The 22401-nt window shown below is 49.1% G+C and overlaps 1 protein-coding gene across 1 annotated transcript in view; it reads right to left on the bottom strand.

The window, feature by feature from the left end:
• LOC128640586 (uncharacterized) overlaps window positions 1-22401 on the bottom strand; it is a 101211-nt gene that overhangs the window by 25796 nt on the left and 53014 nt on the right. The window contains exon 6 of the mRNA XM_053693057.1: window positions 19565-19712. Coding sequence (XP_053549032.1) covers window positions 19565-19712 — 148 coding nt within the window. The remainder of the gene's footprint in view (window positions 1-19564; window positions 19713-22401) is intronic.

The following is a 22401-nucleotide window of genomic DNA, read 5'->3' as shown; positions in this document are numbered from 1 at the left end:
CTCACTCTGTACCTGTGCTATTCACCCTGACTGCTGGCTTGTCATCTCACTCTGTACCTGTGCTATTCACACTGACTGCTGGCTTGTCTTCTCACTCTGTACCTGTGCTATTCACCCTGACTGCTGGCTTGTCTTCTCACTCTGTACCTGTGCTATTCACCCTGACTGCTGGCTTGTCTTCTCACTCTGTACCTGTGCTATTCACCCTGACTGCTGGCTTGTCTTCTCACTCTGTACCTGTTCTGTTCACACTGACTGCTGGCTTGTCTTCTCACTCTGTACCTGTGCTATTCACCCTGACTGCTGTCTTGTCTTCTCACTCTGTACCTGTGCTATTCACCCTGACTGCTGGCTTGTCATCTCACTCTGTATCTGTGCTATTCACACTGACTGCTGGCTTGTCTTTTCACTCTGTACCTGTGCTATTCACCCTGACTGCTGGCTTGTCATCTCACTCTGTACCTGTGCTATTCACCCTGACTGCTCGCTTGTCTTCTCACTCTGTACCTGTGCTATTCACCCTGACTGCTGGCTTGTCTTCTCATTCTGTACCTGTGCTTTTTACCCTGACTGCTGGCTTGTCTTCTCACTTTGTACCTGTGCTATTCACCCTGACTGCTGGCTTGTCTTCTCACTCTGTACCTGTGCTATTCACCCTGACTGCTGGCTTGTCATCTCACTTTGTACCTGTGCTATTCACCCTGACTGCTGGCTTGTCTTCTCACTTTGTACCTGTGCTATTCACCCTGACTGCTGGCTTGTCTTCTCACTCTGTACCTGTGCTATTCACACTGACTGCTGGCTTGTCTTCTCACTCTGTACCTGTGCTATTCACACTGACTGCTGGCTTGTCTTCTCACTCTGTACCTGTGCTATTCACCCTGACTGCTGGCTTGTCTTCTCACTCTGTACCTGTGCTATTCACACTGACTGCTGGCTTGTCTTCTCACTTTGTACCTGTGCTATTCACCCTGACTGCTGGCTTGTCTTCTCCCTCTGTACCTGTGCTGTTCACCCTGACTGCTGGCTTGTCTTCTCACTCTGTACCTGTGCTATTCACCCTGACTGCTGGCTTGTCTTCTCACTCTGTACCTGTGCTTTTTACCCTGACTGCTGGCTTGTCTTCTCACTCTGTATCTGTGCTATTCACCCTGACTGCTGGCTTGTCTTCTCACTCTGTACCTGTGCTATTCACCCTGACTGCTGGCTTGTCTTCTCACTCTGTACCTGTGCTGTTCACCCTGACTGCTGGCTTGTCTTCTCACTCTGTACCTGTGCTATTCACCCTGACTGCTGGCTTGTCTTCTCACTCTGTACCTGTGCTGTTCACCCTGACTGCTGGCTTGTCTTCTCACTCTGTACCTGTGCTATTCACCCTGACTGCTGGCTTGTCTTCTCACTCTGTACCTGTGCTGTTCACCCTGACTGCTGGCTTGTCTTCTCACTCTGTATCTGTGCTATTCACCCTGACTGCTGGCTTGTCTTCTCACTCTGTACCTGTGCTATTCACCCTGACTGCTGGCTTGTCTTCTCACTCTGTACCTGTGGTATTCACCCTGACTGCTGGCTTGTCTTCTCACTCTGTACCTGTGCTATTCACCCTGACTGCTGGCTTGTCTTCTCACTCTGTACCTGTGCTGTTCACCCTGACTGCTGGCTTGTCTTCTCACTCTGTATCTGTGCTATTCACCCTGACTGCTGGCTTGTCTTCTCACTCTGTACCTGTGCTATTCACCCTGACTGCTGGCTTGTCTTCTCACTCTGTACCTGTGCTGTTCACCCTGACTGCTGGCTTGTCTTCTCACTCTGTACCTGTGCTGTTCACACTGACTGCTGGCTTGTCTTCTCACTCTGTACCTGTGCTATTCACACTGACTGCTGGTTTGTCATCTCACTCTGTATCTGTGCTATTCACACTGACTGCTGGCTTGTCTTCTCACTCTGTACCTGTTCTGTTCACCCTGACTGCTGGATTGTCTTCTCACTCTGTATCTGTGCTATTCACCCTGACTGCTGGATTGTCTTCTCACTCTGTATCTGTGCTATTCACCCTGACTGCTGGCTTGTCTTCTCACTCTGTACCTGTGCTATTCACCCTGACTGCTGGCTTGTCTTCTCACTCTGTACCTGTGCTGTTCACCCTGACTGCTGGCTTGTCTTCTCACTCTGTACCTGTGCTATTCACCCTGACTGCTGGCTTGTCTTCTCACTCTGTACCTGTGCTGTTCACCCTGACTGCTGGCTTGTCTTCTCACTCTGTACCTGTGCTATTCACCCTGACTGCTGGCTTGTCTTCTCACTCTGTACCTGTGCTGTTCACCCTGACTGCTGGCTTGTCTTCTCACTCTGTACCTGTGCTATTCACCCTGACTGCTGGCTTGTCTTCTCACTCTGTACCTGTGCTATTCACCCTGACTGCTGGCTTGTCTTCTCACTCTGTACCTGTGCTATTCACCCTGACTGCTGGCTTGTCTTCTCACTCTGTACCTGTGCTATTCACCCTGACTGCTGGCTTGTCTTCTCACTCTGTACCTGTGCTATTCACCCTGACTGCTGGCTTGTCTTCTCACTCTGTACCTGTGCTGTTCACACTGACTGCTGGCTTGTCTTCTCACTCTGTACCTGTGCTATTCACACTGACTGCTGGTTTGTCATCTCACTCTGTATCTGTGCTATTCACACTGACTGCTGGCTTGTCTTCTCACTCTGTACCTGTTCTGTTCACCCTGACTGCTGGATTGTCTTCTCACTCTGTATCTGTGCTATTCACCCTGACTGCTGGCTTGTTATCTCACTCTGTACCTGTTCTGTTCACCCTGACTGCTGGCTTGTCTTCTCACTCTGTACCTGTTCTATTCGCCCTGACTGCTGGCTTGTCTTCTCACTCTGTACCTGTGCTATTCACCCTGACTGCTGGCTTGTCTTCTCACTCTGTATCTGTGCTATTCACCCTGACTGCTGGCTTGTCTTCTCACTCTGTACCTGTGCTGTTCACCCTGACTGCTGACTTGTCTTCTCACTCTGTACCTGTGCTATTCACCCTGACTGCTGACTTGTCTTCTCACTCTGTACCTGTGCTATTCACCCTGACTGCTGGCTGGTCTTCTCACTCTGTACCTGTGATGTTCACCCTGACTGCTGGCTTGTCTTCTCACTCTGTACCTGTGCTATTCACACTGACTGCTGGCTTGTCTTCTCACTCTATACCTGTGCTATTCACCCTGACTGCTGGCTTGTCTTCTCACTCTGTACCTGTGCTGTTCACCCTGACTGCTGGCTTGTCTTCTCACTCTGTACCTGTGCTATTCACCCTGACTGCTGGCTTGTCATCTCACTCTGTGCCTGTGCTATTCACACTGACTGCTGGCTTGTCATCTCACTCTGTACCTGTGCTATTCACCCTGACTGCTGGCTTGTCTTCTCACTCTGTACCTGTGCTATTTACCCTGACTGCTGGCTTGTCTTCTCACTCTGTACCTGTGCTATTCACACTGACTGCTGGCTTGTCTTCTCACTCTACCTGTGCTATTCACCCTGACTGCTGGCTTGTCTTCTCACTCTGTACCTGTGCTATTCACCCTGACTGCTGGCTTGTCTTCTCACTCTGTACCTGTGCTATTCACCCTGACTGCTGGCTTGTCTTCTCACTCTGTACCTGTGCTGTTCACACTGACTGCTGGCTTGTCTTCTCACTCTGTACCTGTGCTATTCACCCTGACTGCTGGCTTGTCTTCTCACTCTGTACCTGTGCTATTCACCCTGACTGCTGGCTTGTCTTCTCACTCTGTACCTGTGCTATTCACCCTGACTGCTGGCTTGTCTTCTCACTCTGTACCTGTGCTATTCACCCTGACTGCTGGCTTGTCTTCTCACTCTGTACCTGTGCTGTTCACCCTGACTGCTGGCTTGTCTTCTCACTCTGTACCTGTGCTATTCACCCTGACTGCTGGCTTGTCTTCTCACTCTGTACCTGTGCTATTCACCCTGACTGCTGGCTTGTCTTCTCACTCTGTATCTGTGCTGTTCACCCTGACTGCTGGCTTGTCTTCTCACTCTGTACCTGTGCTATTCACACTGACTGCTGGCTTGTCTTCTCACTCTGTACCTGTGCTATTCACCCTGACTGCTGGCTTGTCATCTCACTCTGTACCTGTGCTATTCACCCTGACTGCTGGCTTGTCTTCTCATTCTGTACCTGTGCTTTTTACCCTGACTGCTGGCTTGTCATCTGACTCTGTACCTGTGCTATTCACACTGACTGCTGGCTTGTCTTCTCACTCTGTACCTGTGCTATTCACACTGACTGCTGGCTTGTCTTCTCACTCTGTACCTGTGCTATTCACACTGACTGCTGGCTTGTCTTCTCACTCTGTACCTGTGCTATTCACACTGACTGCTGGCTTGTCTTCTCACTCTGTACCTGTGCTGTTCACCCTGACTGCTGGCTTGTCTTCTCACTCTGTACCTGTGCTATTCACCCTGACTGCTGGCTTGTCTTCTCACTCTGTACCTGTGCTATTCACCCTGACTGCTGGCTTGTCTTCTCACTCTGTACCTGTGCTATTCACCCTGACTGCTGGCTTGTCTTCTCACTCTGTACCTGTGCTATTCACACTGACTGCTGGCTTGTCTTCTCACTCTGTACCTGTGCTGTTCACCCTGACTGCTGACTTGTCTTCTCACTCTGTACTTGTGCTATTCACCCTGACTGCTGACTTGTCTTCTCACTCTGTACCTGTGCTATTCACCCTGACTGCTGGCTTGTCTTCTCACTCTGTACCTGTGATGTTCACCCTGACTGCTGCCTTGTCTTCTCACTCTGTACCTTTGCTGTTCACACTGACTGCTGGCTTGTCATCTCACTCTGTATCTGTGCTATTCACCCTGACTGCTGGCTTGTCTTCTCACTCTGTACCTGTGCTATTCACCCTGACTGCTTGCTTGTCTTCTCACTCTGTATCTGTGCTATTCACCCTGACTGCTGGCTTGTCTTCTCACTCTGTACCTGTGCTATTCACCCTGACTGCTGGCTTGTCTTCTCACTCTGTATCTGTGCTATTCACCCTGACTGCTGGCTTGTCTTCTCACTCTGTACCTGTGCTATTCACCCTGACTGCTGCTTGTCTTCTCACTCTGTACCTGTGCTATTCACCCTGACTGCTGGCTTGTCTTCTCACTCTGTACCTGTGCTATTCACCCTGACTGCTGGCTTGTCTTCTCACTCTGTACCTGTGCTGTTCACCCTGACTGCTGGCTTGTCTTCTCACTCTGTACCTGTGCTATTCACCCTGACTGCTGGCTTGTCTTCTCACTCTGTGCCTGTGCTATTCACACTGACTGCTGGCTTGTCATCTCACTCTGTACCTGTGCTATTCACCCTGACTGCTGACTTGTCTTCTCACTCTGTACCTGTGCTATTCACCCTGACTGCTGGCTTGTCTTCTCACTCTGTACCTGTGCTATTCACCCTGACTGCTGGCTTGTCTTCTCACTCTGTACCTGTGCTGTTCACCCTGACTGCTGGCTTGTCATCTCACTCTGTGCCTGTGCTATTCACACTGACTGCTGGCTTGTCATCTCACTCTGTACCTGTGCTATTCACCCTGACTGCTGGCTTGTCTTCTCACTCTGTACCTGTGCTATTTACCCTGACTGCTGGCTTGTCTTCTCACTCTGTACCTGTGCTATTCACACTGACTGCTGGCTTGTCTTCTCACTCTGTACCTGTGCTATTCACCCTGACTGCTGGCTTGTCTTCTCACTCTGTACCTGTGCTATTCACCCTGACTGCTGGCTTGTCTTCTCACTCTGTGCCTGTGCTATTCACCCTGACTGCTGGCCTGTCTTTTCACTCTGTACCTGTGCCATTCACCCTGACTGCTGGCTTGTCTTCTCACTCTGTACCTGTGCTATTCACCCTGACTGCTGGCTTGTCTTCTCACTCTGTACCTGTGCTATTCACCCTGTCTGCTGGCTTGTCTTCTCACTCTGTACCTGTGCTATTCACCCTGACTGCTGGCTTGTCTTCTCACTCTGTACCTGTTCTGTTCACACTGACTGCTGGCTTGTCTTCTCACTCTGTACCTGTGCTATTCACCCTGACTGCTGGCTTGTCTTCTCACTCTGTACCTGTGCTATTCACCCTGACTGCTGGCTTGTCTTCTCACTCTGTACCTGTGCTATTCACACTGACTGCTGGCTTGTCTTCTCACTCTGTACCTGTGCTATTCACCCTGACTGCTGGCTTGTCTTCTCACTCTGTATCTATTCTGTTCACCCTGACTGCTGGCTTGTCTTCTCACTCTGTACCTGTGCTATTCACCCTGACTGCTGGCTTGTCTTCTCACTCTGTACCTGTGCTATTCACCCTGACTGCTGGCTTGTCTTCTCACTCTGTATATGTGCTGTTCACCTTGACTGCTGGCTTGTCTTCTCACTCTGTACCTGTGCTATTCACACTGACTGCTGGCTTGTCTTCTCACTCTGTACCTGTGCTATTCACCCTGACTGCTGGCTTGTCATCTCACTCTGTACCTGTGCTATTCACCCTGACTGCTGGCTTGTCTTCTCATTCTGTACCTGTGCTTTTTACCCTGACTGCTGGCTTGTCATCTGACTCTGTACCTGTGCTATTCACACTGACTGCTGGCTTGTCTTCTCACTCTGTATCTGTGCTATTCACACTGACTGCTGGCTTGTCTTCTCACTCTGTACCTGTGCTATTCACACTGACTGCTGGCTTGTCTTCTCACTCTGTACCTGTGCTATTCACACTGACTGCTGGCTTGTCTTCTCACTCTGTACCTGTGCTGTTCAGCCTGACTGCTGGCTTGTCTTCTCACTCTGTACCTGTGCTATACACCCTGACTGCTGGCTTGTCTTCTCACTCTGTACCTGTGCTATTCACCCTGACTGCTGGCTTGTCTTCTCACTCTGTACCTGTGCTATTCACCCTGTCTGCTGGCTTGTCTTCTCACTCTGTACCTGTGCTATTCACACTGACTGCTGGCTTGTCTTCTCACTCTGTACCTGTGCTGTTCACCCTGACTGCTGACTTGTCTTCTCACTCTGTACTTGTGCTATTCACCCTGACTGCTGACTTGTCTTCTCACTCTGTACCTGTGCTATTCACCCTGACTGCTGGCTTGTCTTCTCACTCTGTACCTGTGATGTTCTCCCTGACTGCTGCCTTGTCTTCTCACTCTGTACCTTTGCTGTTCACCCTGACTGCTGGCTTGTCATCTCACTCTGTATCTGTGCTATTCACCCTGACTGCTGGCTTGTCATCTCACTCTGTACCTGTGGTATTCACACTGACAGCTGGCTTGTCTTCTCACTCTGTACCTGTGCTATTCACCCTGACTGCTGGCTTGTCTTCTCACTCTGTACCTGTGCTATTCACCCTGACTGCTGGCTTGTCATCTCACTCTGTACCTGTGCTATTCACCCTGACTGCTGGCTTGTCTTCTCACTCTGTACCTGTGCTATTCACACTGACTGCTGGCTTGTCTTCTCATTCTGTACCTGTGCTATTCACACTGACTGCTGGCTTGTCTTCTCACTCTGTACCTGTGCTATTCACCCTGACTGCTGGCTTGTCTTCTCACTCTGTACCTGTGCTATTCACACTGACTGCTGGCTTGTCTTCTCACTCTGTACCTGTGCTATTCACACTGACTGCTGGCTTGTCTTCTCACTCTGTACCTGTGCTATTCACCCTTACTGCTGGCTTGTCTTCTCACTCTGTACCTGTGCTATTCACTCTGACTGCTGGCTTGTCATCTCACTCTGTACCTGTGCTATTCACCCTGACTGCTGGCTTGTCTTCTCACTCTGTACCTGTGCTATTCACCCTGACTGCTGGCTTGTCTTCTCACTCTGTACCTGTGCTATTCAAACTGACTGCTGGCTTGTCATCTCACTCTGTACCTGTGCTATTCACCCTGACTGCTGGTTTGTCTTCTCACTCTGTATCTGTGCTATTCACCCTGACTGCTGGCTTGTCTTCTCACTCTGTACCTGTGCTATTCACACTGACTGCTGGCTTGTCTTCTCACTCTGTACCTGTGATGTTCACCCTGACTGCTGGCTTGTCTTCTCACTCTGTGCCTGTGCTATTCACCCTGACTGCTGGCTTGTCTTCTCACTCTGTACCTGTGCTATTCACCCTGACTGCTGGCTTGTCTTCTCATTCTGTACCTGTGCTTTTTACCCTGACTGCTGGCTTGTCTTCTCATTCTGTACCTGTGCTTTTTACCCTGACTGCTGGCTTGTCTTCTCACTCTGTACCTGTGCTATTCACCCTGACTGCTTGCTTGTCTTCTCACTCTGTATCTGTGCTATTCACCCTGACTGCTGGCTTGTCTTCTCACTCTGTATCTGTGCTATTCACCCTGACTGCTGGCTTGTCATCTCACTCTGTACCTGTGCTGTTCACCCTGACTGCTGGCTTGTCTTCTCACTCTGTACCTGTGCTATTCACCCTGACTGCGGGCTTGTCTTCTCACTCTGTACCTGTGCTATTCACCCTGACTGCTGGCTTGTCTTCTCACTCTGTATCTGTGCTATTCACCCTGACTGCTGGCTTGTCTTCTCACTTTGTACCTGTGCTATTCACCCTGACTGCTGACTTGTCTTCTCACTCTGTACCTGTGCTGTTCACCCTGACTGCTGGCTTGTCTTCTCACTCTGTACCTGTGCTATTCACCCTGACTGCTGGCTTGTCTTCTCACTCTGTATCTGTGCTGTTCACCCTGACTGCTGGCTTGTCATCTCACTCTGTACCTGTGCTATTCACCCTGACTGCTGGCTTGTCTTCTCACTCTGTACCTGTGCTATTCACCCTGACTGCTGGCTTGTCTTCTCACTCTGTACCTGTGCTATTCACCCTGACTGCTGGCTTGTCTTCTCACTCTGTATCTGTGCTGTTCACCTTGACTGCTGGCTTGTCTTCTCACTCTGTACCTGTGCTATTCACCCTGAATGCTGGCTTGTCTTCTCACTCTGTACCTGTGCTGTTCACCCTGACTGCTGGCTTGTCATCTCACTCTGTACCTGTGCTATTCAATACCCTGACTGCTGGCTTGTTATCTCACTCTGTACCTGTGCTGTTCACCCTAACTGCTGGCTTGTCTTCTCACTCTGTACCTGTGCTGTTCACCCTGACTGCTGGCTTGTCTTCTCACTCTGTATCTGTGCTATTCACCCTGACTGCTGGCTTGTCTTCTCACTCTGTACCTGTGCTATTCACCCTGACTGCTGGCTTGTCATCTCACTCTGTACCTGTGCTATTCACCCTGACTGCTGGCTTGTCTTCTCACTCTGTATCTGTGCTATTCACCCTGACTGCTGGCTTGTCTTCTCACTCTGTACCTGTGCTATTCACCCTGACTGCTGGCTTGTCTTCTCACTCTGTACCTGTGCTATTCACCCTGACTGCTGGCTTGTCTTCTCACTCTGTACCTGTGCTATTCACTCTGACTGCTGGCTTGTCTTCTCACTCTGTACCTGTGCTATTCACACTGACTGCTGGCTTGTCTTCTCACTCTGTACCTGTGCTATTCACACTGACTGCTGGCTTGTCTTCTCACTCTGTACCTGTGCTATTCACCCTGACTGCTGGCTTGTCTTCTCACTCTGTACCTGTGCTATTCACACTGACTGCTGGCTTGTCTTCTCACTCTGTACCTGTGCTATTCACCCTGACTGCTGGCTTGTCTTCTCACTCTGTACCTGTGCTATTCACCCTGTCTGCTGGCTTGTCTTCTCACTCTGTACCTGTGCTATTCACCCTGACTGCTGGCTTGTCTTCTCACTCTGTACCTGTGCTGTTCACCCTGACTGCTGACTTGTCTTCTCACTCTGTACCTGTGCTATTCACACTGACTGCTGGCTTGTCATCTCACTCTGTATCTGTGCTATTCACCCTGACTGCTGGCTTGTCATCTCACTCTGTACCTGTGGTATTCACACTGACTGCTGGCTTGTCTTCTCACTCTGTACCTGTGCTATTCACCCTGACTGCTGGCTTGTCTTCTCACTCTGTACCTGTGCTATTCACCCTGACTGCTGGCTTGTCTTCTCACTCTGTACCTGTGCTATTCACCCTGACTTCTGGTTTGTCTTCTCACTCTGTACCTGTGCTATTCACCCTGACTGCTGGCTTGTCTTCTCACTCTGTACCTGTGCTGTTCACCCTGACTGCTGGCTTGTCATCTCACTCTGTACCTGTGCTATTCACACTGACTGCTGGCTTGTCTTCTCACTCTGTACCTGTGCTATTCACCCTGACTGCTGGCTTGTCTTCTCACTCTGTACCTGTGCTATTCACACTGACTGCTGGCTTGTCTTCTCACTCTGTACCTGTGCTATTCACCCTGACTGCTGGCTTGTCTTCTCACTCTGTACCTGTGCTATTCACCCTGTCTGCTGGCTTGTCTTCTCACTCTGTACCTGTGCTATTCACCCTGACTGCTGGCTTGTCTTCTCACTCTGTACCTGTGCTGTTCACCCTGACTGCTGACTTGTCTTCTCACTCTGTACCTGTGCTATTCACACTGACTGCTGGCTTGTCATCTCACTCTGTATCTGTGCTATTCACCCTGACTGCTGGCTTGTCATCTCACTCTGTATCTGTGCTATTCACCCTGACTGCTGGCTTGTCATCTCACTCTGTACCTGTGCTATTCACACTGACTGCTGGCTTGTCTTCTCACTCTGTACCTGTGCTATTCACCCTGACTGCTGGCTTGTCTTCTCACTCTGTACCTGTGCTATTCACACTGACTGCTGGCTTGTCATCTCACTCTGTATCTGTGCTATTCACCCTGACTGCTGGCTTGTCATCTCACTCTGTACCTGTGGTATTCACACTGACTGCTGGCTTGTCTTCTCACTCTGTACCTGTGCTATTCACCCTGACTGCTGGCTTGTCTTCTCACTCTGTACCTGTGCTATTCACCCTGACTGCTGGCTTGTCTTCTCACTCTGTACCTGTGCTATTCACCCTGACTGCTGGCTTGTCATCTCACTCTGTATCTGTGCTATTCACACTGACTGCTGGCTTGTCATCTCACTCTGTACCTGTGCTGTTCACCGTGACTGGTGGCTTGTCTTCTCACTTTGTACCTGTGCTATTCACCCTGACTGCTGGCTTGTCTTCTCACTCTGTACCTGTGCTATTCACCCTGACTGCTGGCTTGTCTTCTCACTCTGTACCTGTGCTATTCACCCTGACTGCTGGATTGTCTTCTCACTCTGTGCCTGTGCTATTCACCCTGACTGCTGGCCTGTCTTTTCACTCTGTACCTGTGCCATTCACCCTGACTGCTGGCTTGTCTTCTCACTCTGTACCTGTGCTATTCACCCTGACTGCTGGCTTGTCTTCTCACTCTGTACCTGTTCTGTTCACACTGACTGCTGGCTTGTCTTCTCACTCTGTACCTGTGCTATTCACCCTGACTGCTGACTTGTCTTCTCACTCTGTATCTGTGCTATTCACCCTGACTGCTGGCTTGACTTCTCACTCTGTACCTGTGCTATTCACGCTGACTGCTGACTTGTCTTCTCACTCTGTACCTGTGCTATTCACCCTGACTGCTGGCTTGTCTTCTCACTCTGTACCTGTGCTATTCACCCTGACTGCTGGCTTGTCTTCTCACTCTGTATCTATTCTGTTCACCCTGACTGCTGGCTTGTCTTCTCACTCTGTACCTGTGCTATTCACCCTGACTTCTGGCTTGTCTTCTCACTCTGTACCTGTGCTATTCACCCTGACTGCTGGCTTGTCTTCTCACTCTGTATCTGTGCTGTTCACCTTGACTGCTGGCTTGTCTTCTCACTCTGTACCTGTGCTATTCACCCTGACTGCTGGCCTGTCTTCTCATTCTGTACCTGTGCTTTTTACCCTGACTGCTGGCTTGTCATCTCACTCTGTACCTGTGCTATTCACACTGACTGCTGGCTTGTCTTCTCACTCTGTACCTGTGCTATTCACCGTGACTGCTGGCTTGTCTTCTCACTCTGTACCTGTGCTATTCACCCTGACTGCTGGCTTGTCTTCTCACTCTGTACCTGTGCTGTTCACCCTGACTGCTGACTTGTCTTCTCACTCTGTATCTATTCTGTTCACCCTGACTGCTGGCTTGTCTTCTCACTCTGTACCTGTGCTATTCACCCTGACTGCTGGCTTGTCTTCTCACTCTGTACCTGTGCTATTCACCCTGACTGCTGGCCTGTCTTCTCACTCTGTACCTGTGCTATTCACCCTGACTGCTGGCTTGTCTTCTCACTCTGTACCTGTGCTATTCACCCTGACTGCTGGCTTGTCTTCTCACTCTGTACCTGTGCTATTCACCCTGACTGCTGGCTTGTCTTCTCACTCTGTATCTGTGCTATTCACCCTGACTGCTGGCTTGTCATCTCACTCTGTACCTGTGCTGTTCACCGTGACTGCTGGCTTGTCTTCTCACTTTGTACCTGTGCTATTCACCCTGACTGCTGGCTTGTCTTCTCACTCTGTACCTGTGCTATTCACTCTGACTGCTGGCTTGTCTTCTCACTCTGTACCTGTGCTATTCACCCTGACTGCTGGCTTGTCTTCTCACTCTGTGCCTGTGCTATTCACCCTGACTGCTGGCCTGTCTTTTCACTCTGTACCTGTGCCATTCACCCTGACTGCTGGCTTGTCTTCTCACTCTGTACCTGTGCTATTCACCCTGACTGCTGGCTTGTCTTCTCACTCTGTACCTATTCTGTTCACACTGACTGCTGGCTTGTCTTCTCACTCTGTATCTATTCTGTTCACCCTGACTGCTGGCTTGTCTTCTCACTCTGTACCTGTGCTATTCACCCTGACTTCTGGCTTGTCTTCTCACTCTGTACCTGTGCTATTCACCCTGACTGCTGGCTTGTCTTCTCACTCTGTATCTGTGCTGTTCACCTTGACTGCTGGCTTGTCTTCTCACTCTGTATCTGTGCTGTTCACCTTGACTGCTGGCTTGTCTTCTCACTCTGTACCTGTGCTATTCACCCTGACTGCTGGCTTGTCTTCTCATTCTGTACCTGTGCTTTTTACCCTGACTGCTGGCTTGTCATCTCACTCTGTACCTGTGCTATTTACACTGACTGCTGGCTTGTCTTCTCACTCTGTACCTGTGCTATTCACCGTGACTGCTGGCTTGTCTTCTCACTCTGTACCTGTGCTATTCACCCTGACTGCTGCCTTGTCTTCTCACTCTGTACCTATGCTGCTCACCCTGACTGCTGGCTTGTCTTCTCACTCTGTACCTATGCTATTCACCCTGACTGCTGGCTTGTCTTCTCACTCTGTACCTGTGCTATTCACCCTGACTGCTGGCTTGTCTTCTCACTCTGTACCTGTGCTGTTCACCCTGACTGCTGGCTTGTCTTCTCACTCTGTACCTGTGCTGTTCACCCTGACTGCTGACTTGTCTTCTCACTCTGTACCTGTGCTATTCACCCTGACTGCTGGCTTGTCTTCTCACTCTGTACCTGTGCTATTCACCCTGACTGCTGGCTTGTCTTCTCACTCTGTACCTGTGCTGTTCACCCTGACTGCTGACTTGTCTTCTCACTCTGTATCTATTCTGTTCACCCTGACTGCTGGCTTGTCTTCTCACTCTGTACCTGTGCTATTCACCCTGACTGCTGGCTTGTCTTCTCACTCTGTACCTGTGCTATTCACCCTGACTGCTGGCTTGTCTTCTCACTCTGTACCTGTGCTGTTCACCCTGACTGCTGACTTGTCTTCTCACTCTGTACCTGTGCTATTCACACTGACTGCTGGCTTGTCATCTCACTCTGTATCTGTGCTATTCACCCTGACTGCTGGCTTGTCATCTCACTCTGTACCTGTGGTATTCACACTGACTGCTGGCTTGTCTTCTCACTCTGTACCTGTGCTATTCACCCTGACTGCTGGCTTGTCTTCTCACTCTGTACCTGTGCTATTCACCCTGACTGCTGGCTTGTCTTCTCACTCTGTACCTGTGCTATTCACCCTGACTTCTGGTTTGTCTTCTCACTCTGTACCTGTGCTATTCACCCTGACTGCTGGCTTGTCTTCTCACTCTGTATCTGTGCTATTCACCCTGACTGCTGGCTTGTCATCTCACTCTGTACCTGTGCTGTTCACCGTGACTGCTGGCTTGTCTTCTCACTTTGTACCTGTGCTATTCACCCTGACTGCTGGCTTGTCTTCTCACTCTGTACCTGTGCTATTCACTCTGACTGCTGGCTTGTCTTCTCACTCTGTGCCTGTGCTATTCACCCTGACTGCTGGCCTGTCTTTTCACTCTGTACCTGTGCCATTCACCCTGACTGCTGGCTTGTCTTCTCACTCTGTACCTGTGCTATTCACCCTGACTGCTGGCTTGTCTTCTCACTCTGTACCTGTTCTGTTCACACTGACTGCTGGCTTGTCTTCTCACTCTGTACCTGTGCTATTCACCCTGACTGCTGACTTGTCTTCTCACTCTGTATCTGTGCTATTCACCCTGACTGCTGGCTTGTCTTCTCACTCTGTACCTGTGCTATTCACCCTGACTGCTGACTTGTCTTCTCACTCTGTACCTGTGCTATTCACCCTGACTGCTGGCTTGTCTTCTCACTCTGTACCTGTGCTATTCACCCTGACTGCTGGCTTGTCTTCTCACTCTGTATCTATTCTGTTCACCCTGACTGCTGGCTTGTCTTCTCACTCTGTACCTGTGCTATTCACCCTGACTTCTGGCTTGTCTTCTCACTCTGTACCTGTGCTATTCACCCTGACTGCTGGCTTGTCTTCTCACTCTGTATCTGTGCTGTTCACCTTGACTGCTGGCTTGTCTTCTCACTCTGTACCTGTGCTATTCACCCTGACTGCTGGCCTGTCTTCTCATTCTGTACCTGTGCTTTTTACCCTGACTGCTGGCTTGTCATCTCACTCTGTACCTGTGCTATTCACACTGACTGCTGGCTTGTCTTCTCACTCTGTACCTGTGCTATTCACCGTGACTGCTGGCTTGTCTTCTCACTCTGTACCTGTGCTATTCACCCTGACTGCTGGCTTGTCTTCTCACTCTGTACCTGTGCTGTTCACCCTGCCTGCTGACTTGTCTTCTCACTCTGTATCTATTCTGTTCACCCTGACTGCTGGCTTGTCTTCTCACTCTGTACCTGTGCTATTCACCCTGACTGCTGGCTTGTCTTCTCACTCTGTACCTGTGCTATTCACCCTGACTGCTGGCCTGTCTTCTCACTCTGTACCTGTGCTATTCACCCTGACTGCTGGCTTGTCTTCTCACTCTGTACCTGTGCTATTCACCCTGACTGCTGGTTTGTCTTCTCACTCTGTACCTGTGCTATTCACCCTGACTGCTGGCTTGTCTTCTCACTCTGTATCTGTGCTATTCACCCTGACTGCTGGCTTGTCATCTCACTCTGTACCTGTGCTATTCACCCTGACTGCTGGCTTGTCTTCTCACTCTGTACCTGTGCTATTCACTCTGACTGCTGGCTTGTCTTCTCACTCTGTACCTGTGCTATTCACCCTGACTGCTGGCTTGTCATCTCACTCTGTATCTGTGCTATTCACCCTGACTGCTGGCTTGTCTTCTCACTCTGTACCTGTGCTATTCACACTGACTGCTGGCTTGTCTTCTCACTCTGTACCTGTGCTATTCACCCTGACTGCTGGCTTGTCTTCTCACTTTGTACCTGTGCTATTCACCCTGACTGCTGGCTTGTCTTCTCACTTTGTACCTGTGCTATTCACACTGACTGCTGGCTTGTCTTCTCACTTTGTACCTGTGCTATTCACACTGACTGCTGGCTTGTCTTCTCACTCTGTACCTGTGCTATTCACCCTGACTGCTGGCTTGTCTTCTCACTCTGTACCTGTGCTATTCACACTGACTGCTGGCTTGTCTTCTCACTCTGTGCCTGTGCTATTCACCCTGACTGCTGGCCTGTCTTTTCACTCTGTACCTGTGCCATTCACCCTGACTGCTGGCTTGTCTTCTCACTCTGTACCTGTGCTATTCACCCTGACTGCTGGCTTGTCTTCTCACTCTGTACCTGTTCTGTTCACACTGACTGCTGGCTTGTCTTCTCACTCTGTATCTATTCTGTTCACCCTGACTGCTGGCTTGTCTTCTCACTCTGTACCTGTGCTATTCACCCTGACTTCTGGCTTGTCTTCTCACTCTGTACCTGTGCTATTCACCCTGACTGCTGGCTTGTCTTCTCACTCTGTATCTGTGCTGTTCACCTTGACTGCTGGCTTGTCTTCTCATTCTGTATCTGTGCTGTTCACCTTGACTGCTGGCTTGTCTTCTCACTCTGTACCTGTGCTATTCACCCTGACTGCTGGCTTGTCTTCTCATTCTGTACCTGTGCTTTTTACCCTGACTGCTGGCTTGTCATCTCACTCTGTACCTGTGCTATTCACACTGACTGCTGGCTTGTCTTCTCACTCTGTACCTGTGCTATTCACCGTGACTGCTGGCTTGTCTTCTCACTCTGTACCTGTGCTATTCACCCTGACTGCTGCCTTGTCTTCTCACTCTGTACCTATGCTGCTCACCCTGACTGCTGGCTTGTCTTCTCACTCTGTACCTATGCTATTCACCCTGACTGCTGGCTTGTCTTCTCACTCTGTACCTGTGCTATTCACCCTGACTGCTGGCTTGTCTTCTCACTCTGTACCTGTGCTATTCACCCTGACTGCTGGCTTGTCTTCTCACTCTGTACCTGTGCTGTTCACCCTGACTGCTGACTTGTCTTCTCACTCTGTACCTGTGCTATTCACCCTGACTGCTGGCTTGTCTTCTCACTCTGTACCTGTGCTATTCACCCTGACTGCTGGCTTGTCTTCTCACTCTGTACCTGTGCTGTTCACCCTGACTGCTGACTTGTCTTCTCACTCTGTATCTATTCTGTTCACCCTGACTGCTGGCTTGTCTTCTCACTCTGTACCTGTGCTATTCACACTGACTGCTGGCTTGTCTTCTCACTCTGTACCTGTGCTATTCACCCTGACTGCTGGCTTGTCTTCTCACTCTGTACCTGTGCTATTCACCCTGACTGCTGGCTTGTCATCTCACTCTGTACCTGTGGTATTCACACTGACTGCTGGCTTGTCTTCTCACTCTGTACCTGTGCTATTCACCCTGACTGCTGGCTTGTCTTCTCACTCTGTACCTGTGCTATTCACCCTGACTGCTGGCTTGTCTTCTCACTCTGTATCTGTGCTATTCACCCTGACTGCTGGCTTGTCTTCTCACTCTGTACCTGTGCTATTCACCCTAACTGCTGGCTTGTCTTCTCACTCTGTACCTGTGCTATTCACCCTGACTGCTGGCTTGTCTTCTCACTCCGTACCTGTGCTATTCACCCTGACTGCTGGCTTGTCTTCTCACTCTTTATCTGTGCTATTCACCCTGACTGCTGGCTTGTCTTCTCACTCTGTACCTGTGCTATTCACCCTGACTGCTGGCTTGTCATCTCACTCTGTACCTGTGCTATTCACACTGACTGCTGGCTTGTCTTCTCACTCTGTATCTGTGCTATTCACCCTGACTGCTGGCTTGTCATCTCACTCTGTACCTGTGCTGTTCACCGTGACTGCTGGCTTGTCTTCTCACTCTGTACCTGTGCTATTCACCCTGACTGCTGGCTTGTCTTCTCACTCTGTACCTGTGCTATTCACCCTGACTGCTGGCTTGTCTTCTCACTCTGTACCTGTGCTATTCACCCTGACTGCTGGCTTGTCTTCTCACTCTGTACCTGTGCTATTCACTCTGACTGCTGGCTTGTCTTCTCACTCTGTACCTGTGCTATTCGCCCTGACTGCTGCCTTGTCTTCTCACTCTGTACCTGTGATGTTCACCCTGACTGCTGGCTTGTCTTCTCACTCTGTGCCTGTGCTATTCACCCTGACTGCTGGCCTGTCTTTTCACTCTGTACCTGTGCCATTCACCCTGACTGCTGGCTTGTCTTCTCACTCTGTACCTGTGCTATTCACCCTGACTGCTGGCTTGTCTTCTCACTCTGTACCTGTGCTATTCACCCTGACTGCTGGTTTGTCTTCTCACTCTGTACCTGTGCTATTCACACTGACTGCTGGCTTGTCTTCTCACTCTGTACCTGTTCTGTTCACACTGACTGCTGGCTTGTCTTCTCACTCTGTACCTGTTCTGTTCACACTGACTGCTGGCTTGTCTTCTCACTCTGTACCTGTTCTGTTCACACTGACTGCTGGCTTGTCTTCTCACTCTGTATCTATTCTGTTCACCCTGACTGCTGGCTTGTCTTCTCACTCTGTATCTGTGCTATTCACCCTGACTGCTGGCTTGTCTTCTCACTCTGTACCTTTGCTGTTCACCCTGACTGCTGGCCTGTCTTCTCACTCTGTACCTGTGCTATTCACCCTGACTGCTGGCTTGTCTTCTGACTCTGTACCTGTGCTATTCACCCTGACTGCTGGCTTGTCTTCTCACTCTGTTTCTGTGCTATTCACCCTGATTGCTGGCTTGTCTTCTCACTCTGTATCTGTGCTATTCACCCTAAATGCTGGCTTGTCTTCTGACTCTGTTCATGTGCTGTTCACCTTAACTTCTGGTTTGTCTTCTGAATTTGTACTTGCGTTGCCTGCCCTGACTTCTTGTTTGATTTTTTACTTGTGCTGCCTTCCCTGACCTCTGGGTTATCTTCTGACTTTGTGCTTGTCCCACCTGCTCTGACTTCTGGCTGGTCTTCTGACTCATTCTTTGTGCTCCTTGTCCTTATCTCTGAATTTCCTTCTAACTCATCAGTGTATCAGTTCTGCCTACCCTGACTTTTGGCTTGTCTTCTGACTGCACATGTGTTACCTAACCTGACTCCTGGTTTGCCTTCTGACTCTGTACCTGTGCTACCTACCCTGACTCCTGGTATGTCTTCTGACTCTATACCTGTGTTGCCTTTCCTGACTCCTTGCTTGACTTCTGACTCTGAACCTGTGCTGCCTGCCCTGACTCCTGGCTTCTCTTCTGACTCTGTACCTGTGCTGTTCACCCTGACTGCTGGCTTGTCTTCTGACTCTGTTCATGTGCTGTTCACCTTAACTTCTGGTTTGTCTTCTGACTCCGTACGTGGGTTGCCTACCCTGATTTCTTGGAAGTCTTTTGACTTTGTCCTAACTACTGGGTTGTCTTCTGACTCTGCCTTTGTGCTGCCTTTCCTTACCTCTGAATTTTCACCTGACTCTTGGCTTGTCTTCTGAGTCGGTACCTGTGTTGCAGTTGTCTGCTCTGACTCCTAGCTTGCCTTCTGTCTTTTAACCTATGCTACTTGCCCTGACTCTTGACTTGTCTTCTGGCTCTGTAACTGTGCTACCCGATCTTACTCCTGGTATGTTTTCTGACTCTTGGCTTGTCTTCTGAGTATGTACCTTTACCGTCTGCTCTGACTCCTGGCTTTTCTGACACTGTATCTTTACTGTCTGCCCTGACATCTGCCATGTTTTCTTACTCTGTACCTGACCTGCCTGCCCAGCAATAGACGCAGAGAAAAGTAAGCTCACCCTCTGATCTGTATTTCAGCCGCCAGCCCCGGCTGTCTCCTGACTCATCGGTTTGGAACACAATGTCCACGGAGTTGCTTTGAGTTCTCAGGGTCTTAGGGGAACGATTACCACAGAAAGTGTCCTGTAGCCGACCACCTGAGTAGATCTGACATTGGAGAGAGGGAAGATAGTCACACAAAGGCCTATAATTCGGCAATGTAATAAGCAACAAACAGGAGGAGCTGTGGAAACTGGAGGCTGTCTGTCTCCCCACAGAGCAGATTCCCTTAACGCTCTCTCCAGCATCTTGAAGCTCTCCAGTTTGTTTGTTATGCTATGGAATCCATTCACTAAAACCAACTAATGTCTCATCAGCCATCTGCATAGAATAACACAAGAGCTGGTAAAGCTGGTGAAGATTTAGACGTCTATTGGTAAATATTGCCAAGTGCTGGGGCCATGATCTGTGCCAGTGTGGCCCACGTTTGCACAAATTGAAAATAGTCTCTCACAGGCAGGATAGGGGTGAGCAGTATGGCTATAGCAGTAACCCACAGGAATCTCTGAGAGTCACGTGCCAACCAAGGTCCTCTAATTTAGTGCTCTGACCTAGTGACATGGGTTCTGATCCCGTACGTTAGAAAAGTCATGTGAAGCATCTTGCATGGATTCTGGTTGAATTTTTGAGGCTGCTCCAATGCATTAGATAACACAATTATCCTTGTGTCTTAACTTCACTGACAGAATTCAACATTAATATTACATTTTTTTTATTCCAGTTTTATAGCATTTTTGGAGTGTTCTATCTAAAGAAGACTTGAGCTATATTGCCACTGTTTGTTCATGCCATATAATTGTAATAGTTACTTATATTGGTTAAATCCCATTTTAAACTCTAAAACTTAATTGCAGTAACCAAAATATAAATTATGCAAAGAAGTCTTTAAATGTTGAAACAAAAATACAAATGATACAATTACACAAAATGAAATTATTTGTTCATAAAGCAGAACAAAATGATTTTTCTTGGGAGCACTATCAGGGATAAACAAAGACAAAGGCTGTAAAGTACAGACCTTAGTGAAGGACACCAAGGTACATTTAAAATGAAAAACATTTTATAGTGCTGGGTGTTATTATACTGATCCTATAACCAGCCCTCCTCTGGCTATACCCATGTGCCAGTGTCACTACTGTGTCATTATATAGTGCTGGGTGTTATTATACAGATGCTGATACCACTGATTCTGTAACCAGCCCTCCTCTGGCTATACCCATGTGCCAGTGTCACTACTGTGTCATTATATAGAGCTGGGTGTTATTATACTGATGCAGATACCACTGATCCTATAACCAGCCCTCCTCTGGCTATACCCATGTGCCAGTGTCACTACTGTGTCATTATATAGTGCTGGGTGTTATTATACAGATGCTGATACCACTGATCCTATAACCAGCCCTCCTCTGGCTATACGCATGTGCCAGTGTCACTACTGTGTCATTATATAGTGCTGGGTGTTATTATACTGATGCAGATATCACTGATCCTATAACCAGCCCTCCTCTGGCTATACCCATGTGCCAGTGTCACTACTGTGTCATTATATAGTGCTGGGTGTTATTATACTGATGCAGATACCACTGATCCTATAACCAGCCCTCCTCTGGCTATACCCATGTGCCAGTGTCACTACTGTGTCATTATATAGCGCTGGGTGTTATTATACTGATGCAGATACCGCTGACCCTATAACCAGCCTTTGTCTGGCTATACCCATGTGCCAGTGTCACTACTGTGTCATTATACAGCGCTGGGTGTTATTATACTGATGCAGATACCACTGATCCTATAACCTGCCCTCCTCTGGCTATACCCATGTGCCAGTGTCACTACTGTGTCATTATATAGAGCTGGGTGTTATTATACTGATGCAGATACCACTGACCCTATAACCAGCCCTTGTCTGGCTATACCCATGTGCCAGTGTCACTACTGTGTCATTATATAGCGCTGGGTGTTATTATACTGATGCAGATACCACTGATCCTATAACCAGCCCTTGTCTGGCTATACCCATGTGCCAGTGTCACTACTGTGCCATTATATAATGCTGGGTGTTATTATACTGATGCAGATACCACTGATCCTATAACCAGACCTCCTCTGGCTATACCCATGTGCCAGTGTCACTACTGTGTCATTATATAGTGCTGGGTGTTATTATACTGATCCTATAACCAGCCCTCCTCTGGCTATACCCATGTGCCAGTGTCACTACTGTGTCATTATATAGTGCTGGGTGTTATTATACTGATGCAGATACCACTGATCCTATAACCAGCCCTTGTCTGGCTATACCCATGTGCCAGTGTCACTACTGTGCCATTATATAATGCTGGGTGTTATTATCCTGATGCAGATACCACTGATCCTATAACCAGACCTCCTCTGGCTATACCCATGTGCCAGTGTCACTACTGTGTCATTATATAGTGCTGGGTGTTATTATACTGATCCTATAACCAGCCCTCCTCTGGCTATACCCATGTGCCAGTGTCACTACTGTGTCATTATATAGTGCTGGGTGTTATTATACTGATGCAGATACCACTGACCCTATAACCAGCCCTCCTCTGGCTATACCCATGTACCAGTGTCACTACTGTGTCATTATATAGTGCTTGGTGTTATTATACTGATGCAGATACCACTGATCCTATAACCAGCCCTCCTCTAGCTATACCCATGTGCCAGTGTCACCACTGTGTCATTATATAGTGCTGGGTGTTATTATACTGATGCAGATACCACTGACCCTATAACCAGCCCTCCTCTGGCTATACCCATGTGCCAG

The sequence above is a fragment of the Bombina bombina genome, chromosome 9 (genome assembly GCF_027579735.1).
Source record: "Bombina bombina isolate aBomBom1 chromosome 9, aBomBom1.pri, whole genome shotgun sequence".
Taxonomy (NCBI): Eukaryota; Metazoa; Chordata; class Amphibia; order Anura; family Bombinatoridae; genus Bombina; species Bombina bombina.
The sequence above is the reverse complement of the archived record's forward strand: the minus strand, read 5'-3'. Positions and strand labels throughout refer to the sequence as shown.